The sequence below is a fragment of the Scyliorhinus torazame genome, chromosome 4, assembly GCF_047496885.1.
Source record: "Scyliorhinus torazame isolate Kashiwa2021f chromosome 4, sScyTor2.1, whole genome shotgun sequence".
Lineage (NCBI taxonomy): Eukaryota > Metazoa > Chordata > Chondrichthyes > Carcharhiniformes > Scyliorhinidae > Scyliorhinus > Scyliorhinus torazame.
The window spans coordinates 344,351,870-344,375,422 of NC_092710.1; the positions used below are offsets into that span (position 1 = coordinate 344,351,870).

The 23,553-nt window shown below is 53.6% G+C and overlaps 1 protein-coding gene across 1 annotated transcript in view; it reads right to left on the minus strand.

Annotated features, from left to right (window-relative positions):
- Positions 1-23,553, minus strand: part of LOC140411190 (dynein axonemal heavy chain 8-like) — a 2,783,184-nt gene that overhangs the window by 1,679,238 nt on the left and 1,080,393 nt on the right. Inside the window, exons 45-46 of the mRNA XM_072500280.1 lie at positions 14,194-14,381; positions 6,913-6,999 (exon numbers count right to left, since the gene is read on the minus strand). Coding sequence (XP_072356381.1) covers positions 6,913-6,999; positions 14,194-14,381 — 275 coding nt within the window. The remainder of the gene's footprint in view (positions 1-6,912; positions 7,000-14,193; positions 14,382-23,553) is intronic.

The following is a 23,553-nucleotide window of genomic DNA, read 5'->3' on the forward strand; positions in this document are numbered from 1 at the left end:
GGAGGCACCCGAGGGCGCCCCGTGTGTACCGGCCCCGGCAGTCATACCAGGACCTCACGGACCGGGAATGCAGGAGGAGACTCCGGATGAGCCGGGAAACCGTGGCACACATCTGCCACCTGCTGGCACACCTGTCACCGCGTGGCACTGGCGGGGGACACCCTCTCCCCGTGTCCGTCAAGGTTACGGTGGCCCTGAACTTTTATGCAACGGGGTCATTCCAGGCACCGAGTGGGGACCTGTCCGGCATATCGCAGACATCGGTGCATCGGTGCATCCGGGCAGTGACAGATGCCCTTTATGCCATGGCGCACCGCTACATCCGCTTCCCCGTGGACCGGGCCAGCCAAGATGCCCGGGCCGTGGGCTTCTCTGCCGTTGCCGGGTTCCCCATGGTCCAGGGCGCGATCGATGGGATGCACGTCGCCGTGCGGCCACCTGCAGAGAACAGGGCCGTGTTCACTAATAGGAAGGGGACCTATTCAATGAACGTACAGGTGGTCTGCGACCACCGCATGATGATCCTGCACGTCTGCGCCCGTCACCCAGGCAGTGTACACGACTCATTCGTGTTGTCGCGGTCATCCATCCCCGGCATGTACGAGGGACGCCATCCCCGGCTGAGGGGCTGGTTGCTGGGCGACAGGGGCTACCCATTGCGATCGTGGCTGATGACGCCTATACGGAGGCCACGCAATGAGTCGGAGAACCGCTACAATGATGCCCATGTAGCGACAAGGGGAGTGATCGAGAGGTGCTTTGGCGTGCTGAAGATGCGTTTCAGGTGACAGGACCTCTATGGGGGCGCCCTCCAGTATCGGTCAGATAGGGTCGGCCGCATCATTGTGGTGTGCTGCGTCCTGCACAACATAGCCCAGCAGAGGGGCGATGTGCCGCAGGCAGAGGAGGGCGGAGTGGAGGAGCAGCAGGAAGAGGCCCAGTCCTCCCCAGATGAGGGGGATGGGGGCAATGGTCAGGGCAGACGGGGTAGACACAGACGGGTGGCTGTCCACCGTTACCGGCTGGCCCAGCGGGCACGGGTCAGACTGATAGACGCCCGCTTCACTGACTAGATGGGCGTGGGAATCGGGTAGTATGGCCACAGACCGCACACCATGACAACAGCCGACCACCCACACCCCCCACCCATCCACCCACCCAGCACCCTCACCCCCCTCCCCAACCCCACACACCCCACCCGCATGCACACCACCCCCCCCCCCAATTGCCGATCCACCGGCGGCACAACGGGCCGGGCTCACACAGTTGCGGGTGGACGCGTGTCTATCGCAGGCCATGGAGAATGATGACAACCCGCCTCCGATGAGCTCCTGGCTCTACATCGTTGGACTATGTCTGACCCATGGCCACAGTACCACCATCCACCCGGACCATCCCTGCATGCGGCTGTGACACTGCAGCGCACGGTCCCGTCCTCTGCCCGGGGGATGTTGATGGCGGCCCAGGGGGAAGGGGGCAGACTCACCTGGGGCTGAGGTAAGACCACCCCTCACACACACACTTGCGCTCAACGTACATGACACCCCCGCACACTTTGGACAGAGCACAAAGGCAGCTTCGGTAGGTGTAACATTGACTTTAATAACCAAAGGAGTTCATGCACGTGCCCTAGCGCCTAAAACTCATCTGTGCCCTGCACCCGTGCCAACTTACTCAGTGTCTAATTGTTTGGCCTTACGGGCCCTTTGACTACGTCTACGTGGTTCCCCAGACGGTACAGCAGAACTGGAGGTGGACTCCTGTGATTCCTGCCCTCTGACACTGGATCCCTTTGGCGGCCGTTTCCTGGGGCGTCCTGGCCTAGATGGGCCAGGCTGCGGCCCGGGCGACTGGGATGGCGAGCTGCCAGCCTGTCCTGCCCGTTGCCCACCCGATGCACCTGGGACGGAAGGGGGGAGTCCGAGGTGTCGCGGTGTACCGGGACCTCCCCTACAGAGGGAGCCGGGACGGACCACACCACCTCCTCCTCCCTCGGGGTGCCCGATGGCCCCCAGGCCTCTACATGGGTGGGGGATGCGAACGGACTGGCCATCCGACGCGCCCCCGACATCTGGCGCTGCCAGTCCTGGAGGCCCGTGCTGGTATAGACAGGGGTCTGCAGGTTTGCAGCCATGGAGCCCAGGGGGTTGTCGAACCCTGTCTGCGACAGTGCGACGCCAGCTCGCACATGGCCACTGGCGCCGATGCCCTCAGCGATGGCCTGCTGAGACTGGGCCATGGCCTGCAGAGACTGGGCCATGGCCTGCAGAGACTGGGCTATGGCCTGCTGAGACTGGGCCATGGCCTGCTGAGACTGGGCCATGGCCTGCTGAGACTGGGCTATGGCGTGCTGAGACTGGGCTATGGCGTTGAGCGCCTCTGCCATCTGGCGCTGGCGTGGCTCATGGCCTCCTGTGAGAGGGCAGCCATTTCCTGGGCCACAGACGCCGCCTGCACGGAAGGCCCCAGGCCTCGCAAACCGTTCCCCATGTCTGACACCGTCGCACCCATTGCCTCCACCGCAGACGCCACCCGTGCGGTGTCAGCCTGGGTGGCACGCATGACCGGGACCACTCCCAGCTCCTGGACGCGGGTGGACTCCTCCACCTGCGACCGCAGCCGCCGCAAGCCGCCCGTCACCCTCTTCGCTCGTCTCCGGGTCGGTGGTTGCATCGGATCTATGTGTGGGTGTGGTAACTGCAGGAACCCGGGATCCATCTGGGCGGCAGATGTTCGCTTGGCCTGGGCTGCCCTCCGACCGCCCGGTCCCTCTGCTGCTCCTACCTCCACCTGCTGTACCGGGACGGCTGTGTTGTGCGCACCAGTGAGTGTACCAGACGCCTCATCACTAAAGTGCCCAACCGTGGTGAGTGTTTCTGCGATGGTGGAGGGTGTTGGTGACAGCAGTGGCGTTGTGTCGTGCTCTTCGTCCCACTCTGAGTCCATGGCACTTTGGGGTGGGGGTTCGTCTCCACCCATCCACTCTGAGTCACTGTCCGGTATTTCGTCTTCCCGGGTAGGGGTGTCCTGGGTAGTGCTGTCCCGGGTAGTGCTGTCCCGGGTAGTGCTGTCCCGGGTAGTGCTGTCCCGGGTAGTGGTGTCCCGGGTAGGGGTGTCCTGGGTAGTGGTGTCCCGGGTAGGGGTGTCCTGGATAGTGGTGTCCTGGGTAGTGGTGTCCTGGCTCGGATGTGACGGGGGCCTGTGGCTGCCCCCCTCATCGCTGGGTGGTCGCTCCCGCACGTGACGGGGGTGTCGTCTCCCTGTTGCTCCAGGTCTCTCCGTCTCCCGTGGTGTGCGAGGGGCATCCTGCGGGCGTCGCATGCTGGAGGGTCCGGGTCTCTCCGTCTCCCGTGGTCTCCGAGGGGCATCCTGCGGGCGTCGCATGCTGGAGGGTCCGGGTCTCTCCGTCTCCCGTGGTCTCCGAGGGGCATCCTGCGGGCGTCGCATGCTGGAGGGTGCGGGTCTCTCCGTCTCCCGTGGTCTCCGAGGGGCATCCTGCGGGCGTCGCATGCTGGAGGGTGTGGGTCTCTCCGTCTCCCGTGGTCTCCGAGGGGCATCCTGCGGGCGTCGCATGCTGGAGGGTGCGGGTCTCTCCGTCTCCCGTGGTCTCCGAGGGGCATCCTGCGGGCGTCGCATGCTGGAGGGTGCGGGTCTCTCCGTCTCCTGTGGTCTCCGAGGGGCATCCTGTGGGCGGTCTGCATCTGCGGGGATGGGTGCCTGGACGTTTGGTCCTGCGATACACAATGAAGCATGCACGGTTAGACATCAGGCAGTGATCAGGTGATACGGGGGACGGGGATATAGGGGAGGGGGGATATGGGGACGGGCTGTTGGTGGCTCACTTGCTCGTGGGGCCCCGACCTCTGCATCAGCAACCTCCCGGTCCTCAGGTCCGCCAGCCAGTTCCAGGGCCCTTTCCTCGCGTACGGTCAGTGGCCTCTCATCAGCGGGCCCTCCTCCAGTCCTCCCATGCTCCCTATTGTTGTGTGCGCGCTTCTCCTGGGGGGGGGGGGGTAGTGGCAGGGGTAAAAGGCAACAGTGTTAGGCAGGTATATGAATGCACGCCATCGGTTGCGCGTGCATTGCAGAGGTTAAGGTTAGGGCCGGATTCACTTGGGGATATGGGGGATATGGGGGAGGGGTGGATATGGGGGAGGGGGGATATGGGGGATATGGGGGAGGGGGGATATGGGGGATATGGGGAGGGGGGAATATGGGGGATATGGGGGAGGGGGGATATGGGGGAGGGGGGGATATGGGGGAGGGGGGGATATGGGGATATGGGGGAGGGGGGATATGGGGAGGGGGGATATGGGGGAGGGGGGATATGGGGAATATGGGGGAGGGGGGATATGGGGGAGGGGGGATATGGGGGGGATATGGGGGAGGGGGGATATGGGGGATATGGGGAGGGGGGATATGGGGGAGGGGGGAATATGGGGGAGGGGGAATATGGGGAGGGGGGAATATGGGGGATATGGGGGAGGGGGGATATGGGGGATATGGGGGAGGGGGGATATGGGGGAGGGGGGAATATGGGGGATATGGGGGAGGGGGGAATATGGGGGATATGGGGGAGGGGGGATATGGGGGATATGGGGGAGGGGGATATGGGGGAGGGGGGAATATGGGGGATATGGGGGTGGGGGGATATGGGGGATATGGGGGATATGGGGGAGGGGGGTTTATGGGGAGGGGGGGATATGGGGGAGGGGGGGATTTGGGGGAGGTGGGATATGGGGGATATGGGGGCGGCTCACCCTGCCTGCTCTGACGAGGTCGTTCACCTTCTTGTGGCACTGGGTGCCTGTCCGTGGTGTTAGGGCCACAGCGGTGACGGCCTCTGCCACCTCCCTCCACAGACGCCGGCTGTGGCGTGGGGCAACTCTGCGGCCGTGCCCGGGATACAGAGCGTCCCTCCTCTGCTCCACCGCATCCAGGAGCGCCTCCACATCGCGTGACTCGAACCTCGGGGCTGAGCGACGGCCAGCCATCAAGTCGGGTGTTGCAGTCGGCTGTTCCGGTCGGGTGGGGGGGAGCTGCGCGGCCTTATGAGCCGTCACGCCGTGCAGCGCGTATGACGCTGCACGGCGTGAACCACTGCGCAAGCGCGGATCCCGTTACGTCGCTGCTAGCCCATTTCGGGCCGCAGAATATCGGCCCATTTTTATGACGTGACGCAAGTGGGATTTGCGCCGTTTTTTGCGCCGATCGGCGGACTTTCCGCCGATAATGGAGAATTTCGCCCCTGATGTGAATTTTGAGTTCAGGCAGATATTTTTATTGCCAAACGGAACGTTGCTGTGGATAATAATTTAGAAACTCATATCCAGTAGCAGACTTACTTGCTTGGAGTGCAGAGTTTTCAAGCTGAGTTGAATGGATTAATGTCACATTGGCAGCAGATTTTTGTCCATGTCCTAATATTTTAAGTAGCACATGCCTATTTCCTCCCCTCTCCCTGATACAAATCCAGGACCTTTTCTGATTGAAGTGGTTAGCACTGCTGCCTCACAGCGCCAGGGACCCAGGGTCAATTCCGACCTCGGGTGACTGTGTCGAGTTTACACATTTTCTGTCTCTGCGTGGGTTTCCTCCGAGTGCTCTGGTTTTCTCCCACAATCCAAAGATGTGCAGGTTAGGTGGATTGGCCATGATAAATTGCCCCTAGGGTAGGGAGTGGATCTGTGTAGGGTGCTCTTTCAGAGGGTCGGTGCAGACTTGATGGGCCGAATGGACTCCTTCTGCACTGTCGGGATTCTGTGCCTCTAAGTACTGCAAAGGCTTTCTCACTTGCACACTTTTCAGAACACAACTGAGGGGTCCCGCATTATGTGCTCAAGTGCACTGAACTGGCATGTTTCACATAGCTTTCCGAAGCACGCACAACTTGGTGAAAATTGTACAATGGCAATTTCAGTCAGCCATTTCAATGGCACATTTGACATCCCCTATTGGGCGTACCGGATCCTGAGCCATCTCCTGTCCCCGGCACTGGAAAAGAGAGTGGTAATTCCAGATCCAGGTCTCACCATTATCTGTCTGCCCAACATGGTTCTGCCCATGTCAGGAATGCAAAAACATCTGGGGCGGGATTCTCCCCTACACGGCGGGGCGGGCTGTCCCGGCGCCGAGGAGTGGCGTGAACCACTCCGGCGGCGGACCACCCGGAAGGTGCGGAATCCTCCGCACCTTCAGGGGCTAGGCCAGCGCCGGCGGGGTTGGCGCCGCGCCAACCAGCACGGAAGGGCCGGATGAGTTGGCACATGCGCGGGAGCGCCACCGTGTGCTGGCGTCATCCCAGCGCATGCGCACGTGAGTTCGTCTCCGCACCGGCCATGGCGGAGGTCCACAGCAGCCGGTGCGGAGGGAAAGAGTGCCCCCACGGCACAGGCCCGCCCGTGGATCGGTGGGCCCTGATCGCAGGCCAGGCCACCGTGGGGGCACCCCCCGGGGCCAGATCCCCCCGCATCACCCGAGAACCCCGGAGGCCGCCCGCAGAGCTAGGTCCCGCCGGTAAGTACCAGGTCTAATTTACGCCGGCAGGACCGGCCTAAAACGGGCGGCAGCTCGGCCCATCGTGGGCCGGAGAATCGCCGGGGGGGGCGCTGCCAGCGGCCGCCGACCGGCGCGGCGCGATTCCCACCCACGCCAAAACCCCGGTGCCGGAGAATACGGCAGCCGGTGGGGGCGGGATTCACGCCATCCCCCGGCGATTCTCCAGTCCTGCGGGGGGTCGGAGAATCCCTCCCCTGGTCACTGAAGAGGGAACTGACCCACAACCTTCTGACTCAGGAATAAAAGTGCTGCTGATTGGGCCACAGCTAACAAACAACTCAAAGAACTTGAATTAAAACTTCACTGAGATTAATTCTTCTTTTGGAATAGCCTGAGGATTTGAATTCCTCTCACCTGTCTATCTGGCACCATCATGGCCACTGTTCGAAACTGGATTTTTAGATTTTCTGGTAACTCTTGTCGCCCTGCGTACCCAGGATTCTGAAAGGTGGAAAGAGCAGAAAGATATTGGATTGAGAGATAACTGAAGAGACTTATTTAAAATAACATTCCTAAATTGAGTTACTGATAACTTGAGTATGCAGTAGTATAAGTTGAAGCACAGAGAGGAAGGTTGAGCAGGGAGCTTTACACTGCTTTAATGTGGCCCACCTTATTTAATTTCTATTGGTTTAAAAGGAAGGAATGTTAGATGGGTGTTATTCCAGTTCCCTCCATCAAAATTAATATTTTGCGGTCAGGATGGTAAATATAAAATTCTACTCAAAATAATTTATTTTTGCTGCGTCTGCACAATTATTGCTGGATTTGATGTTGAGGATAATGGAAGGGATTTTTTCTGATCAGAGGCCTGGCAGTATGTGCAGTTTTACACATGTGCTATCAGAGTTTTAAGTCAGAGAGCTTTCAATTGTCTCATCGATTGTTAATTTTCAAAAGGTTTTTGTTGGAGACTCAAGTTTAACTTGGAGTATAGTGTTCAATTCTGGTCGCCACACTACCAGAAGGATGTGGAGGCTTTAGAGAGGGTGCAGAAGAGATTTACCAGTATGTTGCCTGGTATGGAGGGCATTAGCTATGAGGAGCGGTTGAATAAATTCGGTTTGTTCTCACTGGAACGAAGGAGGTTGAGGGGCGACCTGATAGAGGTATACAAAATTATGAGGGGCATAGACAGAGTGGATAGTCAGACGCTTTTCCCCAGGGTAGAGGGGTCAATTACTAGGGGGCATAGGTTTAAGGTGAGAGGGGCAAGGTTTAGAGTAGATGTACGAGGCAAGTTTTTTACGCAGAGGGTAGTGGGTGCCTGGAACTCACTACCGGAGGAGGTAGTGGAAGCAGGGACGATAGGGACATTTAAGGGGCATCTTGACAAATATATGAATAGGATGGGAATAGAAGGATACGGACCCAGGAAGTGTAGAAGATTGTAGTTTAGTCGGGCAGTATGGTCGGCACGGGCTTGGAGGGCCGAAGGGCCTGTTCCTGTGCTGTACATTTCTTTGTTCTTTGTTTGTCCAATACTGATAACGGGTGTTGGGAAAAGGTCGGTCTATGGGAGTTAGATTGCAGATCAGCCAAGATCTCCTTGAATATCAGGCTAAACAGATGCAATGAAATAAACCATCTATGTTTGCATGTTTCTGGCCTCCTAAAAAAGTTTTGACAACTGCCACATCAACACCACCACCAAAATGTACAATTTTTAAAAAATCTTGAATTTGATGCCACAGTCTACCCAATCAATCAACAGTATGACAGTTATGTATTTAAAAAGAAAAGCTTCCTAATTACCACCTGCCGTTTTGTGTGGTTTAAAATCTGCTGCGGGATTCTCTGCCGGCGAGATCCTCCGCCCCACCGGCAGCGCACGCACACCGGCGCATTTCCCAACCGCGTGGGGTGGCCCGCATGGGCTGGCTGCTGGAACGGAGAATCCCACTGCCTGCGGGGGCACGCCACGGTGGAAAAAGGGGCTGGCGGGATGGACCATCCCGCCCCTGGTAGTTGAAGGGTTGCACCAAATTACTTAAGTGCATTTTTAGTTCAAAACTAGTTTGTAGCATTTTACAGTGTGAGCATGGATCAGCAAAACATCAAAACACAAAAGTGTTCTCTGTGTGATCTACTGGCCCCGTTGCCGGGCGCAAATATGGACGGACTGGTTAGATAGCAGGAGAGGCTGAAATCGGGAACCACGCTGGGCGCCTACTGGTTTCTGATCTTCATGATGCCTTCCTGTTGGCGAGATCAGGATCTCGCCGCGGCGTGGCGAGAAACCAATAATTATCAATGAAGACCAATTTCAGCTGCCCGTGATCTAACCGCCTCCCCAGCGAGCGGTTACATGGCCGTCGTCCAGCACAGCTATTTAACAAGTGAAACTAGCACAATGGCAGCTGTGGGGATCCATGGAGGTGAGCAGCCATCTTCAAAATTGGGCAGTCAGCCTGGGGGCATCGGGGTCATTGCCCCAGTGCTCGGAGGGGGTGGAGGAGCCCCCGGGGAAGGACGGGCTCAGTCGGGGGGGGGGGACGCCATTGTTGGGGGGGGCTCGCCCCAGAGCTGGGGGGTGGGGGTGGGCGAGGAGACTCAACATCCGAAAGTCCGCTATACCATGCCCCAGATCGTATATACCCATAACGGGGCAGCTCCAGCTGTTGCCAGTCCGTCCCACCGAATACCCCCGTGATTGAACCCCGTCCGTGGTAACATGGTGAAAGTCACTTTAACCCCCGCTGACTGTGGCGGCCACTGGCTGCACAGCTAAGGCTATTGATAATGAGGAATTAGCAATCCTAGTAATGTGAGCACCTCACGGCTCCAAAGTGGATTCCTGTGGGTACACGTGCCATGTTGCAGGCGGTTATTACTGCCTAGCATCCCGATCAGACTGAGAGGCCCTGACATTCATCCTTAACTCCGGCGGCATCAACACCACAGAGGCAGCAGCCAACTTTTGACCACCCAGGAGCTGGGCCCCAGCATTGGGGGCATCCCCACAAGCAGAGGGTGAGTGTGTGGCCCAGAGAGGGAACCAACACCCGGTCCAGGGCACATTTCCAGTGGGAGTCTGGGGTACAAGGTCTGGGTTCAGGGCCAGTGAGTGCTGTGGCTGGGAGCGCACGTGCAGGGCATGTTGGATGGCACCCTGAGAGATGGCAGGGGATGTGAGTATGGGGGACGATTGGGGGATTTGAGAGTATTGGCCATAGCTGATTGTCTGTCTCTTACCCTCTCCAATTCTTTACAGGTATTACATTATGGATGATATCTTGGACCCTGCGGAGGTGCCCCCACAGTGGTGTTCGCAGGCCAGGCGGCCAGCCGCCGGAGAAGGCAGCAGCAGCAGCAGTGCCAACAGAGGCTGGAGGCAGCAGGGCACTCCCCCACACCTTGAGGACCTGGCCATCCATCAGGCCAGGGAGGAACAAAGAGGGGGTGTCCGGCGACGGACCAAGGTATACAGGCGTCGCTGATCCTTCGAACAGATATCGGACAGCATGTGCTGCAGGAGGCTCCATCTCAAGAAGGGAACGGTGTCCTTGCGGACCTTGCACCACATGGAGGAAGAGGACATGCACTCCTGGTGGCTGTCAACGTCACTGCAGCTCTGAACATTTACACCTCGGGTTTACTCGTATAGCATATCCCAACCAACAGCCCACAAGTTAACCCGTGAAATCACGGGTGCCCTGTTTGCCCGGACAGGAGACTACATAACCTTTGACCGGGACGAAGCCCGTCAAGATGTCCAAGCAGTACGATTCTCCACTATCGCCGGGGTGCCCGAGGTCCAGGGGATAATAGGTGGCACACATGATGCCTTGCGCGCATCAGGCGGTTCGGGACTTGTGGGAGAAAACCGGAGCATCCGGAGGAAACCCACGCAGACACGGGGAGAACGTGCAGACTCAGCACAGACAGTGACCCAAGCGGGAATCGAACCTGGGACCCTGGTACTGTGAAGCATCAGTGTTAACCACTGTGCTACTGTGCTAGTGGACTTTTATGGTTACAATCTATGAACAGGTCGGCACGGTGGCGCAATGGTTAGCACTGCTGACTCATGGCGCTGAGGATTCGGGTTTGATCCCAGCCCCAGATCACTATCCGTGTGGAGCTTGCATTCTCCCCGTGTCTGCATGGGTCTCATCCCCACAATCCCAAGATGTGCAGGGTAGGTGGACTGGCCGCGCTAAATTCTGTTGTGGGCAAAATCTTGGAAAGGTTTATAAGAGATAGGATGTATAATCATCTGGAAAGGAATAATTTGATTAGAGATAGTCAACACGGTTTTGTGAAGGGTAGGTCGTGCCTCACAAACCTTATTGAGTACTTTGAGAAGGTGACAAAACAGGTGGATGAGGGTAAAGCTGTTGATGTGGTGTATATGGATTTCAGTAAAGCGTTTGATAAGGTTCCCCACGGTAGGCTACTGCAGAAAATACGGAGGCATGGGATTCAGGGTGATTTAGCAGTTTGGATCAGAAATTGGCTAGCTGGAAGAAGACAAAGGGTAGTGGTTGATGGGAAATGTTCAGACTGGAGTCCAGTTACTAGTGGTGTACCACAAGGATCTGTTTTGGGGCCACTGCTGTTTGTCATTTTTATAAATGACCTGGATGGGTGAGTAAATTTGCAGATGACACTAAAGTCGGTGGAGTTGTGGACAGTGCGGAAGGATTTTACAAGTTATAGTGGGACATAGATAAGCTGCAGCACTGGGCTGAGAGGTGGCAAATGGAGTTTAATGCAGAAAAGTGTGAGGTGATTCATTTTGGAAGGAATAACAGGAAGACAGAGTACTGGGCTAATGGTAAGATTCTTGGCAGTGTGGATGAGCAGAGAGATCTCGGTGTCCATGTACATAGATCCCTGAAAGTTGCCACCCAGGTTGAGAGGGTTGTTGAGAAGGCGTACGGTGTGTTAGCTTTTATTGGTAGAGGGATTGAGTTTCGGAGCCATGAGGTCATGTTGCAGCTGTACAAAACTCTGGTGCGGCCGCATTTGGAGTATTGCGTGCAATTCTGGTCGCCGCATTATAGGAAGGATGTGGAAGCATTGGAAAGGGTGCAGAGGAGATTTACCAGAATGTTGCCTGGTGTGGAGGGAAGATCTTATGAGGAAAGGCTGAGGGACTTGAGGCTGTTTTCGTTAGAGAGAAGAAGGTTAAGAGGTGACTTAATTGAGGCATACAAGATGATCAGAGGATTGGATAGGGTGGACAGTGAGAGCCTTTTTCCTCGGATGATGATGTCTCGCAGGAGGGGACATAGCTTTAAATTGAGGGGAGATAGATATAAGACAGATGTCAGAGGTAGGTTCTTTACTCAGGGTAGTAAGGGCGTGGAATGCCCTGCCTGCAACAGTAGTGGACTCGCCAACACTAAGGGCATTCAAATGGTCATTGGATAGACATATGGACGATAATGGAATAGTGTAGATGGGCTTTAGAGTGGTTTCACAGGTTGGCGCAACAGGCCGAAGGGCCTGTACTGCGCTGTAATGTTCCATGTTCTATGTTCTAAATTGCCCCTTAATTGGAAAAAGTTTTTTTTTAATCTATGAAGTTACTTTGTACTTTTGACCGAACAGGGGGCGGGATTCTCCACTCACGCGCCAAAGTGCCCACGCATCGTGAACGCCGTCGAGGTTCACGAGGGCGCGAAATGGCCCCTTTCCCGACCGATTCAGGGCCCGAGAATGGGCTAGGAGCGGGGCCGCGTCATCTACACAGGCCAGGCCTTGTTGCCGTGCATGCGTGGTTGCCGTCCTCTCCGAGTCCGCCCCGCAAGAAGATGGCGGACGGATCTTGCGGGGCCGCGGAAGGAAGGAGGTCCTCCTTCAGAGAGGACGGCCCGACGATTGGTGGGCACCGATCGCGGGCCATCCCACATTTGAGGAACCCCAGGATCCCCGCTCTCCCCCGCAGGCCGCCCCCCCCAGCGTTCCCGCGCTGTTCCCGACGGCAGTGACCTTGGGCGAGATTCTCCGACCCCCCGCCGGGTCGGAGAATCGCCGGGGGCTGGCGTGAATCCCGCCCCCGCTGGTTGCCGAAGTCTCTGGCACCAGAGATTCGGCGGGAGCGGGAATCGTGCCGCGCCGGTTGGCGGGCCCCCCCGCTCGATTCTCCGGCCCGGATGGGCCGAAGTCCCGCCGCTAAAATGCCTGTCCCGCTGGCGTAAATTAAACCACCTACCTTACCGGCGGGACAAGGCGGCGCGGGCGGGCACCGGGGTCCTGGGGGGGGGTGCGGGGCGATCTGGCCCCGAGGGGTGCCCCCACGGTGGCCTGGCCCGCGATCGGGGCCCACCGATCCGCGGGCGGGCCTGTGCCGTGGGGGCACTCTTTCCCTTCCGCCTCTGCCACGGTCTCCACCATGGCGGAGGCAGAAGAGATTCCCTCCACTGCGCATGCGCGGGAATGCCGTCAGCGGCCGCTAACGCTCCCGCGCATGCGCCGCCCGGAGATGTAATTTCCGCGCCAGCTGGCGGGGCACCAAAGGCCTTTTCCGCCAGCTGGCGGGGTGGAAATTCATCCGGCGCCGACCTAGCCCCTCAATATTGGGGCTCGGCCCCCAAAGATGCAGAGCATTCCGCACCTTTGGGGCGGCGCGATGCCCGTCTGATTTGCGCCGTTTTGGGCGCCAGTCGGTGGACATCGCGCCGTTTCCGGAGAATTTCACCCCAGGTGTGGACGGCGCCGGGGGAACCCACCGTTTTGGCCTGGCCGCTCGGCCCATCCGGGCCTGAGAATAGCGGGGGTGCCAGAGAATCGCCATTTTGGGTGTCTCCAGCGATTCTCCGGCCTGCGGCCCACGGAACTCGACGGGGCTGTTCCCGCCACTTGGGAGAATCGCGGGAGGGCGTCGGACCGGCGCCGTGGGAAATTTTGGCGGCCCAGGCAATTCTCCCAACCGGCGCGGGAGTGGAGAATCTCGCCCAGGGTTTTTTGGGAGTTGTTCTGTAAGACAGTTTTAACTTTGTAACTTTAACTTTGCATGTTTAAGTTTTTTTTCTTCTTAATAAATAATTTAGTTTTAAAAGTACTAAACATTGTTGGAATTGTATGCTTTTGCGGTCAGTAGATGTTCTTCCTTATTTTCACAATAAAAATAGGGTCGGGCTCGCTCAGCAATAAAATCTGGTGTGGTTGTAACAGAACATACAAAATGTCTGTCTCTTCATTCTCAATGCTGTTGGGGTTTTTAAAAATTCATTCATGAGATGTGGGCATCACTGGCGAGGCCAGCATTTATTTCCCCTCCCTAATTGTCCTTGAGAAGGCAGGTGGTGAGCTGTATTTTTCAACTGCTGAAGTCCCTGAGGTGAGGAACACCCACCATGATCTAAGTGAGGGAGTTCCACGATTTTGGTCCAGCGACAGAGAAGGAAGGTTAGTGGCTTGAAAGGAACTTCCAAGTGGTGGTGTTCCCATGTGTCTGCTGCCCTTGTCCTTCGATAAAGTAGTGGACTTAGGCTTGAGGGTTGGATTTGGAAGGTGGGATTGAAAGGTAAACTGAAGCTGATAGGGTTAGATGGAGATAGGAGGGAGGAGACCTGTGTGGAGCATAAAGACTGGCATGACTTGTTGGCAAAATGTTTTTGTGTTCTACATTTTATGTATGCTCTATCCTACTTAAGTCTTTCAACTTACTTTTCAATTACTTACCATTGTTATAAAAATGCCAAATTCTGGGTTCAGTGATACATTATCTCCGTCTGTGAAGATGAAATTTCGTTTCCTTTCTTTCCTTGCCATGAGAACAATATAAATTTGTTGCGCTGCTACCGATAATACAGGCAGCTCAATTCGATTAAATTCATCAAAGCAACCCCAAGAACCAGACTGTGCCAAACCTGGCAAAAAAATGTAAAAGTATCAACAGCACAAACTGATATAAACTTAATTATTAAAACATAATCACTATTTAGCCTTCAGCATTAGCCTTTGATTAACAGGTTGACATTCTGGTCAGGTAATTTGAATTCAGCTGTTTTCAATATTTTTAAATAATCAGATTTAAATAATTTCATGACTAAATTACCTCTGAACAACAGAAAGTGAGTTCAAGTGTATCATTTTTCACACGAACAGATGAATTTGGGGCAGTAGTAGGCCATTTGGCCCCTCGAGTCTGTTCTGCCATTCAAAATGACATCTCATTGTTGCCTCAACTCCACATCCACCCATCGCTAATAACTTTGGAAATGGCACCAGTCCCGGAGCAATTCCAGACCCGTTAATGGGCTAGCACCGGCGTCACGTGGAACTAGTGCAAATCAATTGAAAAACGGTGTCCAATTCGCCAGGATTGGGATTGCCACTTTAGAGACAGACAAACTGCAGCCAAATATCAGCATTCCAGTCCCCGCACACACTCATTCCAGCCAATAAGATTGCAGTGCAAAGAGCGGCACCCCATTTTGCCGATGTGGAGCTCGGGACCCTGCTGGATGCCGTGGAGGAGAAACGGGGTACCCTGTATCCCGGGTGGGAAGGAGGCTGCCACCCACCACCATACACCGGCCTGGGTGCAAGTGGCAGAGGTCACGAACGCCATGATCCCCATCACCAGTGCCAGCCAGTAGTGCCGGCAAAAGCTGCACGACCTCCTCAGGGCAGCCAGTGTGAGTAGCACCAACCCCTATCCCACACACCCGTGACCCCCATCAGGGGATAATTGAACCCCACCCGCCAGCAGTCTGCTTACACCCCACCCTGTACCATATGCCAGCACCCATGCCACCCACCATGGCCGTGTGCCCTGGCCACAAAGGCCACCAGCTGCCCACCCCCTGTGCACAACCGCAGAGAGAGAGAAGACCAGAGGGTGCCCACCAAACCTGCGGCCCCTCACCATTGTGGAATGGCAAGCACTGCACCTGGTCAGTGGGCCCGGAGAGAGGACAATCGCTGAGGTGGAGACCGGGGAACCAAACGAGCCCCCGCAGAGTTGCGGTGTCCCTACGACATGTGTGGAAATACCACCACACCACCGTGACACCATTCAACCCCAGCACCCACCTTCCGCACATCACCCACCACTCCCGCACCACCCCAACCTGCGATCCAACCATGCATCTTGTCTTGTATCCTGGCGATGAGGCGGGCCGTTCTGGTGCTCCCCGCCCTTGGCCACAACCCCAAGACACATTGAAAGATGAGGCAGCAACGCAGGCCCTCATTTGGGGATGATAGTGAAGAGGCTCCTGGGGCACTATCTGGTGTGCACTACACATGTCCAGCGGTACATCAGGTGGAGGTTCGAACCCCCAGGGGATGGATGGTCAGAGAGCAGCCTGACCCCAGGGACTTGCTGCTGTCCAGACGAGTCTCTGGCTTCTGGAAAGAGCGGTCCCATCGATACTGGAGGTGCATACACAGAGCCAGGAACTCCGTGAGGAGTTGTCAGCAACCATCCAGCGCCTGCTGGTGCAATTGGAGGAGTTGAACCGTGTGCAGGAGGCAGCGGCGACCATGCATGCCACCAAGGACAACACCGCATGTGTGGTGTCCGCTGTGGAGGCCTTGGTGTCAAAGGTATTGACCATGGGTAAAGATATCCAAGGCCTGGGGCACTCTGTGCGGCAGTGGTTGAGGCACATGACAGGGCGGCCCTGTCACAGGCAGCCAGGTTCCAGGCCACCTGGACATTGCAGTGGTGCTCCAGAGCTTGGCCCAGTCACAACAGGTTCTGGCTGAGGGCGTCGACGGCATTCCCCGGCGTAGTCCAAGAGTGGGTTGGCCCTGTTCTTGAGCTCCATGGCCACGAGCATTGAGGCCCTGGTCGTGATGGGAATGGGCCTCCAGGACTAGCAGTGCTAGATGGTGGGAAGGCCCCGGAGCTCACTCCAGTCACACCCCTGTGCCAAGGAGTAGCCCGATGGCCATTGAGCAACCTGAGGAAGGAGGTGTTGATGGGGCCCAAAGTACCTCCCAGTATGTCTCTCGGGACTTGTGGAAACCGGAGCACTCGGAGGAAACCCACGCAGACATAGGGAGAATGTGCAGACTCCGCACCATCAGTGACCCAAGCCTGGAATCGAACCTGGGACCCCGGCGCTGTGAAGCCACAGTGCTAACCACTGTGCTACCGTGCTGCCCTCCCTATTAACCTGTGCTGCGTCTTCAGGGATCTGTGGACAAGCACCCCAATATCCACCTGTCCTCAAACACTTACTGCAGATGATTTCTTTCCTGGATCAAACTAGTATCCAGCAGCTTCTACATGCTGCAGCTGTGTCACATAACCTGTCTGCCTCCCTTCAGTGTTATAATTAACTATTTAAATATTTCATTCAATTCTATATTTTATTTTTGCCTTCATATATTTCATTAACCTTACCATTAATTGCTATATTAATTTTAAAAATAGGGATAGAATGAATCTTAGTCGCATAATCAGCATCCGAGTATTTAGCATTGATCAGAAACTGAACTGGCTACCAGGCAGATCAAAGGCTAAGAAACCTATGGTGAGTAACTTACCATCTGACCCCCTAAAGGCTGTCCACCATCTACAAAGCATAGTCAGGAGTGTAATGGAATACTCTTTACTTGTGATGAGTGCAGCTCCAACAACACTTAAGAAGCTCAACGCCATCCAGGACAAATTAGCCCGCTTGATTGCTCCCCTTTCACAAACATTCAATCCCTCCACCGCCGATGAACAATGGCAGCCGTGTGTACCATCTACTAGATGCACTGCATTAACTCATCAAAGCTCCTTAGACAGCACCTTCCAAACCCATGACCACTACCATCTAGGAGGACAAGAGCAGCAGATACCTGGGAACACCACCACCTGGACGTTCCCCTCCAAGTCACTCACCACCCTGACTTGGAAATATATTGCCATTCCTTCACTGTCGCTGGGTCAAAATTCTGGAACTCCCTCCCTAACAGCACAGTGGGGGTAACTATACCTCAAGGACTTCAGCGGTTCAAGAAGGCAGCTCACCACCAACTTCTGAAGGGCATCTAGGCATGGGCAATAAATGCTGGCCTAGCATTTAAACTAATTTGGCAGGGGAATGGGAACCGGATTTGTAGTCCAGCAACTAAGGTAGCCGATATTCAGGACGCCAAAGCGTGTGATGAGGCAGTGGGGAAGGGAACACTGACAAAGGAGAGTACTTGCAGGCACGGAGATGGGTTGAAGTGTGTATACTTCAACGCAAGAAGCATCAGGAATAAGGTAGGTGAACTTAAGGCATGGATCGGTATTTGGGACTACGATGTGGTGGCCATCATGGAAACTTGGATAGAAGAGGGGCAGAAATGGTTGTTGGAGGTCCCTGGTTATAGATGTTTCAATAAGATTAGGGAGGGTGGTAAAAGAGGTGGGGGGTGACATTGTTAATTAGAGATAGTATAACAGCTGCAGAAAGGCAGTTCGAGGAGTATCTGCCGACTGAGGTAGTATGGGTTGAAGTCAGAAATAGGAAAGGAGCAGTCACCTTGTTAGGAGTTTTCTATAGGCCCCCCAATAGTAGCAGAGATGTGGAGGAACAGATTGGGAAACAGATTTTGGAAAGGTGCAGAAGTCACAGGGTAGTAGTCATGGGTGACTTTAACTTCCCAAATATTGAGTGGAAACTCTTTAGATCAAATAGTTTGGATGGGGTGGTGTTTGTGCAGTGTGTCCAGGAAGCTTTTCTAACACAGTATGTAGATTGTCCGACCAGAGGAGGGGCAATTGTTAGGAAGGAAGATGTGTTGGGCATTTTGAAAAACTTGAGGATAGACAAGTCCCCCGGGCCTGACGGGATATATCCAAGGATTCTATGGGAAGCAAGAGATGAAATTGCAGAGCCGTTGGCAATGATCTTTTCGTCCTCACTGTCAACAGGGGTGGTACCAGGGGATTGGAGAGTGGCGAATGTCGTGCCCCTGTTCAAAAAAGGGACTAGGGATAACCCTGGGAATTACAGGCCAGTTAGTCTTACTTCGGTGGTAGGCAAAGTAATGGAAAGGGTACTGAAGGATAGGATTTCTGAGCATCTGGAAAGACACTGCTTGATTAGGGATAGTCAGCACGGATTTGTGAGGGGTAGGTCTTGCCTTACAAGTCTTATTGAATTCTTTGAGGAGGTGACCAAGCATGTGGATGAAGGTAAAGCAGTGGATGTAGTGTACATGGATTTTAGTAAGGCATTTGATAAGGTTCCCCATGGTAGGCTTCTGCAGAAAGTAAGGAGGCATGGGATAGTGGGAAATTGGGCCAGTTGGATAACAAACTGGCTAACCGGTAGAAGTCAGAGAGTGGTGGTGGATGGCAAATATTCAGCCTGGATCCCAGTTACCAGTGGCGTACCGCAGGGATCAGTTCTGGGTCCTCTGCTGTTTGTGATTTTCATTAATGACTTGGATGAGGGAGTTGAAGGGTGGGTCAGTAAATTTGCAGACGATACGAAGATTGGTGGAGTTGTGGATAGTAAGGAGGGCTGTTGTCGGCTGCAAAGAGACATAGATAGGATGCAGAGCTGGGCTGAGAAGTGGCAGATGGAGTTTAACCCTGAAAAGTGTGAGGTTGTCCATTTTGGAAGGACAAATATGAATGCGGAATACAGGGTTAACGGTAGAGTTCTTGGCAATGTGGAGGAGCAGAGAGATCTTGGGGTCTATGTTCATACATCTTTGAAAGTTGCCACTCAAGTGGATAGAGCTGTGAAGAAGGCCTATGGTGTGCTCGCGTTCATTAACAGAGGGATTGAATTTAAGAGCCATGAGGTGATGATGCAGCTGTACAAAACGTTGGTAAGGCCACATTTTGAGTACTGTGTACAGTTCTGGTCGCCTCATTTTAGGAAGGATGTGGAAGCGTTGGAAAAGGTGCAAAGAAGATTTACCAGGATGTTGCCTGGAATGGAGAGTAGGTCTTACGAGGAAAGGTTGAGGGTGCTAGGCCTTTTCTCATTAGAACGGAGAAGGATGAGGGGCGACTTGATAGAGGTTTATAAGATGATCAGGGGAATCGATAGAGTAGACAGTCAGAGACTTTTCCCCGGGTGGAACAAACCATTACAAGTGGACATAAATTTAAGGTGAAAGGTGGAAGATATAGGAGGGATATCAGAGGTAGGTTCTTTACCGAGAGAGTAGTGGGGGCATGGAATGCACTGCCTGTGGAAGTAGTTGAGTCGGAAACATTAGGGACCTTCAAGCAGCTATTGGATAGGTACATGGATTACGGTAAAATGATATAGTGTAGATTTATTTGTTCTTAAGGGCAGCACGGTAGCATTGTGGATAGCACAATTGCTTCACAGCTCCAGGGTCCCAGGTTCGATTCCGGCTTGGGTCACTGTCTGTGCGGAGTCTGCACGTCCTCCCCGTGTCTGCGTGGGTTTCCTCCGGGTGCTCCGGTTTCCTCACAGTCCAAAGATGTGCAGGTTAGGTGGATTGGCCATGATAAATTGCCCTTAGTGTCCAAAATTGCCCTTGGTGTTGGGTGGAGGTGTTGAGTTTGGATAGCGTGCTCTTTCCAAGAGCCGGTGCAGACTCAAAGGGCCGAATGGCCTCCTTCTGCACTGTAAATTCAATGATAATCTATGATTAATCTAGGACAAAGGTTCGGCACAACATCGTGGGTCGAAGGGCCTGTTCTGTGCTGTATTTTCTATGTTCTATGTTCTAGCCAGCGACGCCCACATCCCATAAAAATGAATTTTTAAAAAACTTATCAGATACTCATCAAATAACTTTCTCCATTTCCTGTAGCAGGATAAGACCATTTCCTGAGGCTGAGAAAGTTAGAAAGCAAAAAGCAAAAGAGCACCTCTTTCCCTAACTCCCTTAATTATCCAACTCTCTGAACTCTATTCTAAGTGCCTGGCTTTATCTGCTGCTGAGACAAAGCCTAACTGAGTCAGGGACACAGGGACCAGTCTGAGCTTCCCAATATTAACTAAGCCCAATAGCTCCTCCAATGTAGGCCTTGTAAAATCCCACTTAAGGCTATGAATTTTAAAATTTAAACTCCAGATTTCAGTTGGTTGTTAACGACAAATAAAATTTGATTTTTTTTTTAAATTAAGAAGTTCAGTCTCCTTACTCACTACCCACCAGCATCCAGTCCGAGGTCAAACTGAGTTTGACAAAACCAACTGCTCAACTGTCAGTCAGCTCTATTGGAATCATCCAACTTAATCGCTACAATGTTTCACCATCTATTCCTTGTAGGTAAGCAAAAGACTGATTAGTTTACCTTTATTAATCTTTATTTTTGGAGTACATTGACTTTTGAAACATAAATGCACTTGAAAGTATCCACGAGGGAAGGAATCATTTTTAAATTATTCTTGTTGCAACCAGCCGAGCAGGTTGAATAAAGAAGATTATCCCTCACAACCCAGGAGCATAACAGTTTAGGTGCACATTCACCACAAACCAGTCGTAACAAGTGATATATTTCTAAGTCATGATAGTTTGTGACTTGCAGTTTTGGTACTCTGCTGCTCTTGTTCTTCTTGGTAGTAGAGGCCATAGATTTTGAAGGTTTTCATGGAATCACAGAATCCCTACAGTGCAGAAGGAGGCCATTTGGCCTATCGAGTCTACACCGACCCTCTGAAGGAGCACCCCAATCAGGCCCACTCCCTCACCCTTTACTGTAACCCCATAACCCTACTTAACCTTTCGGCACTTTGGGCAATTTAATAATAATAATAATCTTTATTAGTGTCACAACCCACTTTATTAGTGGTCTGACCCACAGACCACAATCAGTAAGAATGAACAACAACACCTGCTCCACAATAGTCCTCAATACCGCGGTGTGCCCCGCAAGGATGTGAACTTAGCCCCCCACTCTACTCCCTGTACACACACAACTGCATAGCAAAATTTGGTTCCAACTCCATCTACAAGTTTGCTGACGATACAACCATAGTGGGCCAGATCTCGACTAACAATGAGTCCGAATACAGGAGGGATTGGATTGGATTTGTTTATTGTCACGTGTACCAAGGTACAGTGAAAAGTATTTTTCTGCGAGCAGCTCAACAGATCATTAAGTACATGGGAAGAAAAGGGAAGAAAAGAAAATACATAATAGGGCAACACAACATATACAATGTAACTACAAAAGCACTGGCATCGGATGAAGCATACAGGGTGTAGTGTTAATGAAATCAGTCCATAAGAGGGTCATTTAGGAGTCTGGTGAGTGGGGAAGAAGCTGTTTTTGAGTCTGTTCGTGCGTGTACTCAGACTTCTGTATCTCCTGCCCGATGGAAGAAGTTGGGAGAGTGAGTAAGCCGGGTGGGAGGGATCTTTGATTATGCTGCCCGCTTTCCCCAGGCAGCGGGAGGTGTAGATGGAGTCAATGGATGGGAGGCGGGTGCGTGTGATGGACTGGGCAGTGTTCACGACTCTCTGAAGTTTCTTGCGGTCCTGGGCCGAGCAGTTGCCATACCAGGCTGTGATGCAGCCCGATAGGATACTTTCTATGGTGCATCTATAAAAGTTGGTAAGAGTCAATGTCGAATTTCCTTAGTTTCCTGAGGAAGTATAGGCGCTGTTGTGCTTTCTTGATGGTAGCGTCGGTGTGGGTGGACCAGGACAGATTTTTGGAGATGTGCACCCCTAGGAATTTGAAACTGCTAACCATCTCCACCTCGGCCCCGTTGATGCTGACAGGGGTGTGTACAGTACTTTGCTTCCTGAAGTCAATTACCAGCTCTTTAGTTTTGCTGGCATTGAGGAAGAGATTGTTGTCGCTACACCACTCCACTAGGTTCTCTATCTCCCTCCTGTATTCGGACTCATCGTTATTCGAGATCAACGGGGCCGAGGTGGAGATGGTTCGCAGTTTCAAATTCCTCGGGGTGCACATCTCCAAAAATCTGTCCTAATCCACCCACGTCGACACTACCACGAAGAAAGCACAGCAGCGCCTATACTTCCTCAGGAAACTAAGGAAATTCTGGATGACCACATTAACTCTTACCAACTTTTACAGATGCACCATAGAAAGCATCCTGTCTGGCTGCATCGCAGCCTGAATCATAGAATTTACAGTGCAGAAGGAGGCCATTCGACCCATCAAGTCTGCACCAGCCCTTACAAAGAGCACCCTACTGAAGCCCACGTATCTACCCTATCCCTGTAACCCAGTAACCCTCACTTAACATTTTTTGGACACTGAGGGCAATTTAGCATGGTCAATCCACCTAACCTGCACATCTTTGGACTGTGGGAGGAAACCGGAGCACCCGGAGGAAACCCACGCAGACACGGGGAGAACGTGCAGACTCCGATGTGACCAAGCCGGGAATCGAACCTGGAACCCTGGAGCTGTGAAGCAACTGTGCTAACCACTATGCTACCATCCTGGTATGGCAACTGCTCGGCCCAGGACCGCAAGAAACTTCAGAGAGTTGTGAACACAACCCTGTCCATCACTCGAACCTGCCTCTCATCCATTGACTCCATCTACACCTCCCGCTGCCTGGGGAAAGCGGGCAGCATAATCAAGGACCCCTCCCACCTGGCTTACTCACTCTTCCAACTTCTTCCGTCGGGCAGGAGATACAGAAGTCTGAGAACACGCATGAACAGACTCAAAAACAGCTTCTTCCCTGCTGTTACCAGACTACTAAATGACCCTCTTATGGACTGACCTCATTACCACTACACCCTTGTATGCTTCATCCGATGCCGGTGCTCATGTAGTTACATTGTTTACCTTGTGTTGCCCTATTATGTATTTTCTTTTATTCCCTTTTCTTCCCATGTACTTGATGATCCGTTGAGCTACTCGCAGAAAAATAATTTTCACATTTACCTCGGTACATTTACCATGATAAATTGCCCTTAGTGTCCAAAATTGCCCTGAGTGTTGGGTGGGGTTACTGGGTTATGGGGATAGGGTGGAGGTGTGGGCTTGGGTAGGGTGCTCTTTCCAAGAGCCGGTACAGACTCGCTGGGCCAAATGGCCTCCTTCTGCACTGTAAATTCTATGAATGATGAAATTGCATGGTACAAGGTTAAATGAGATAATAGTGGCACAAGTAAAGAAATAAA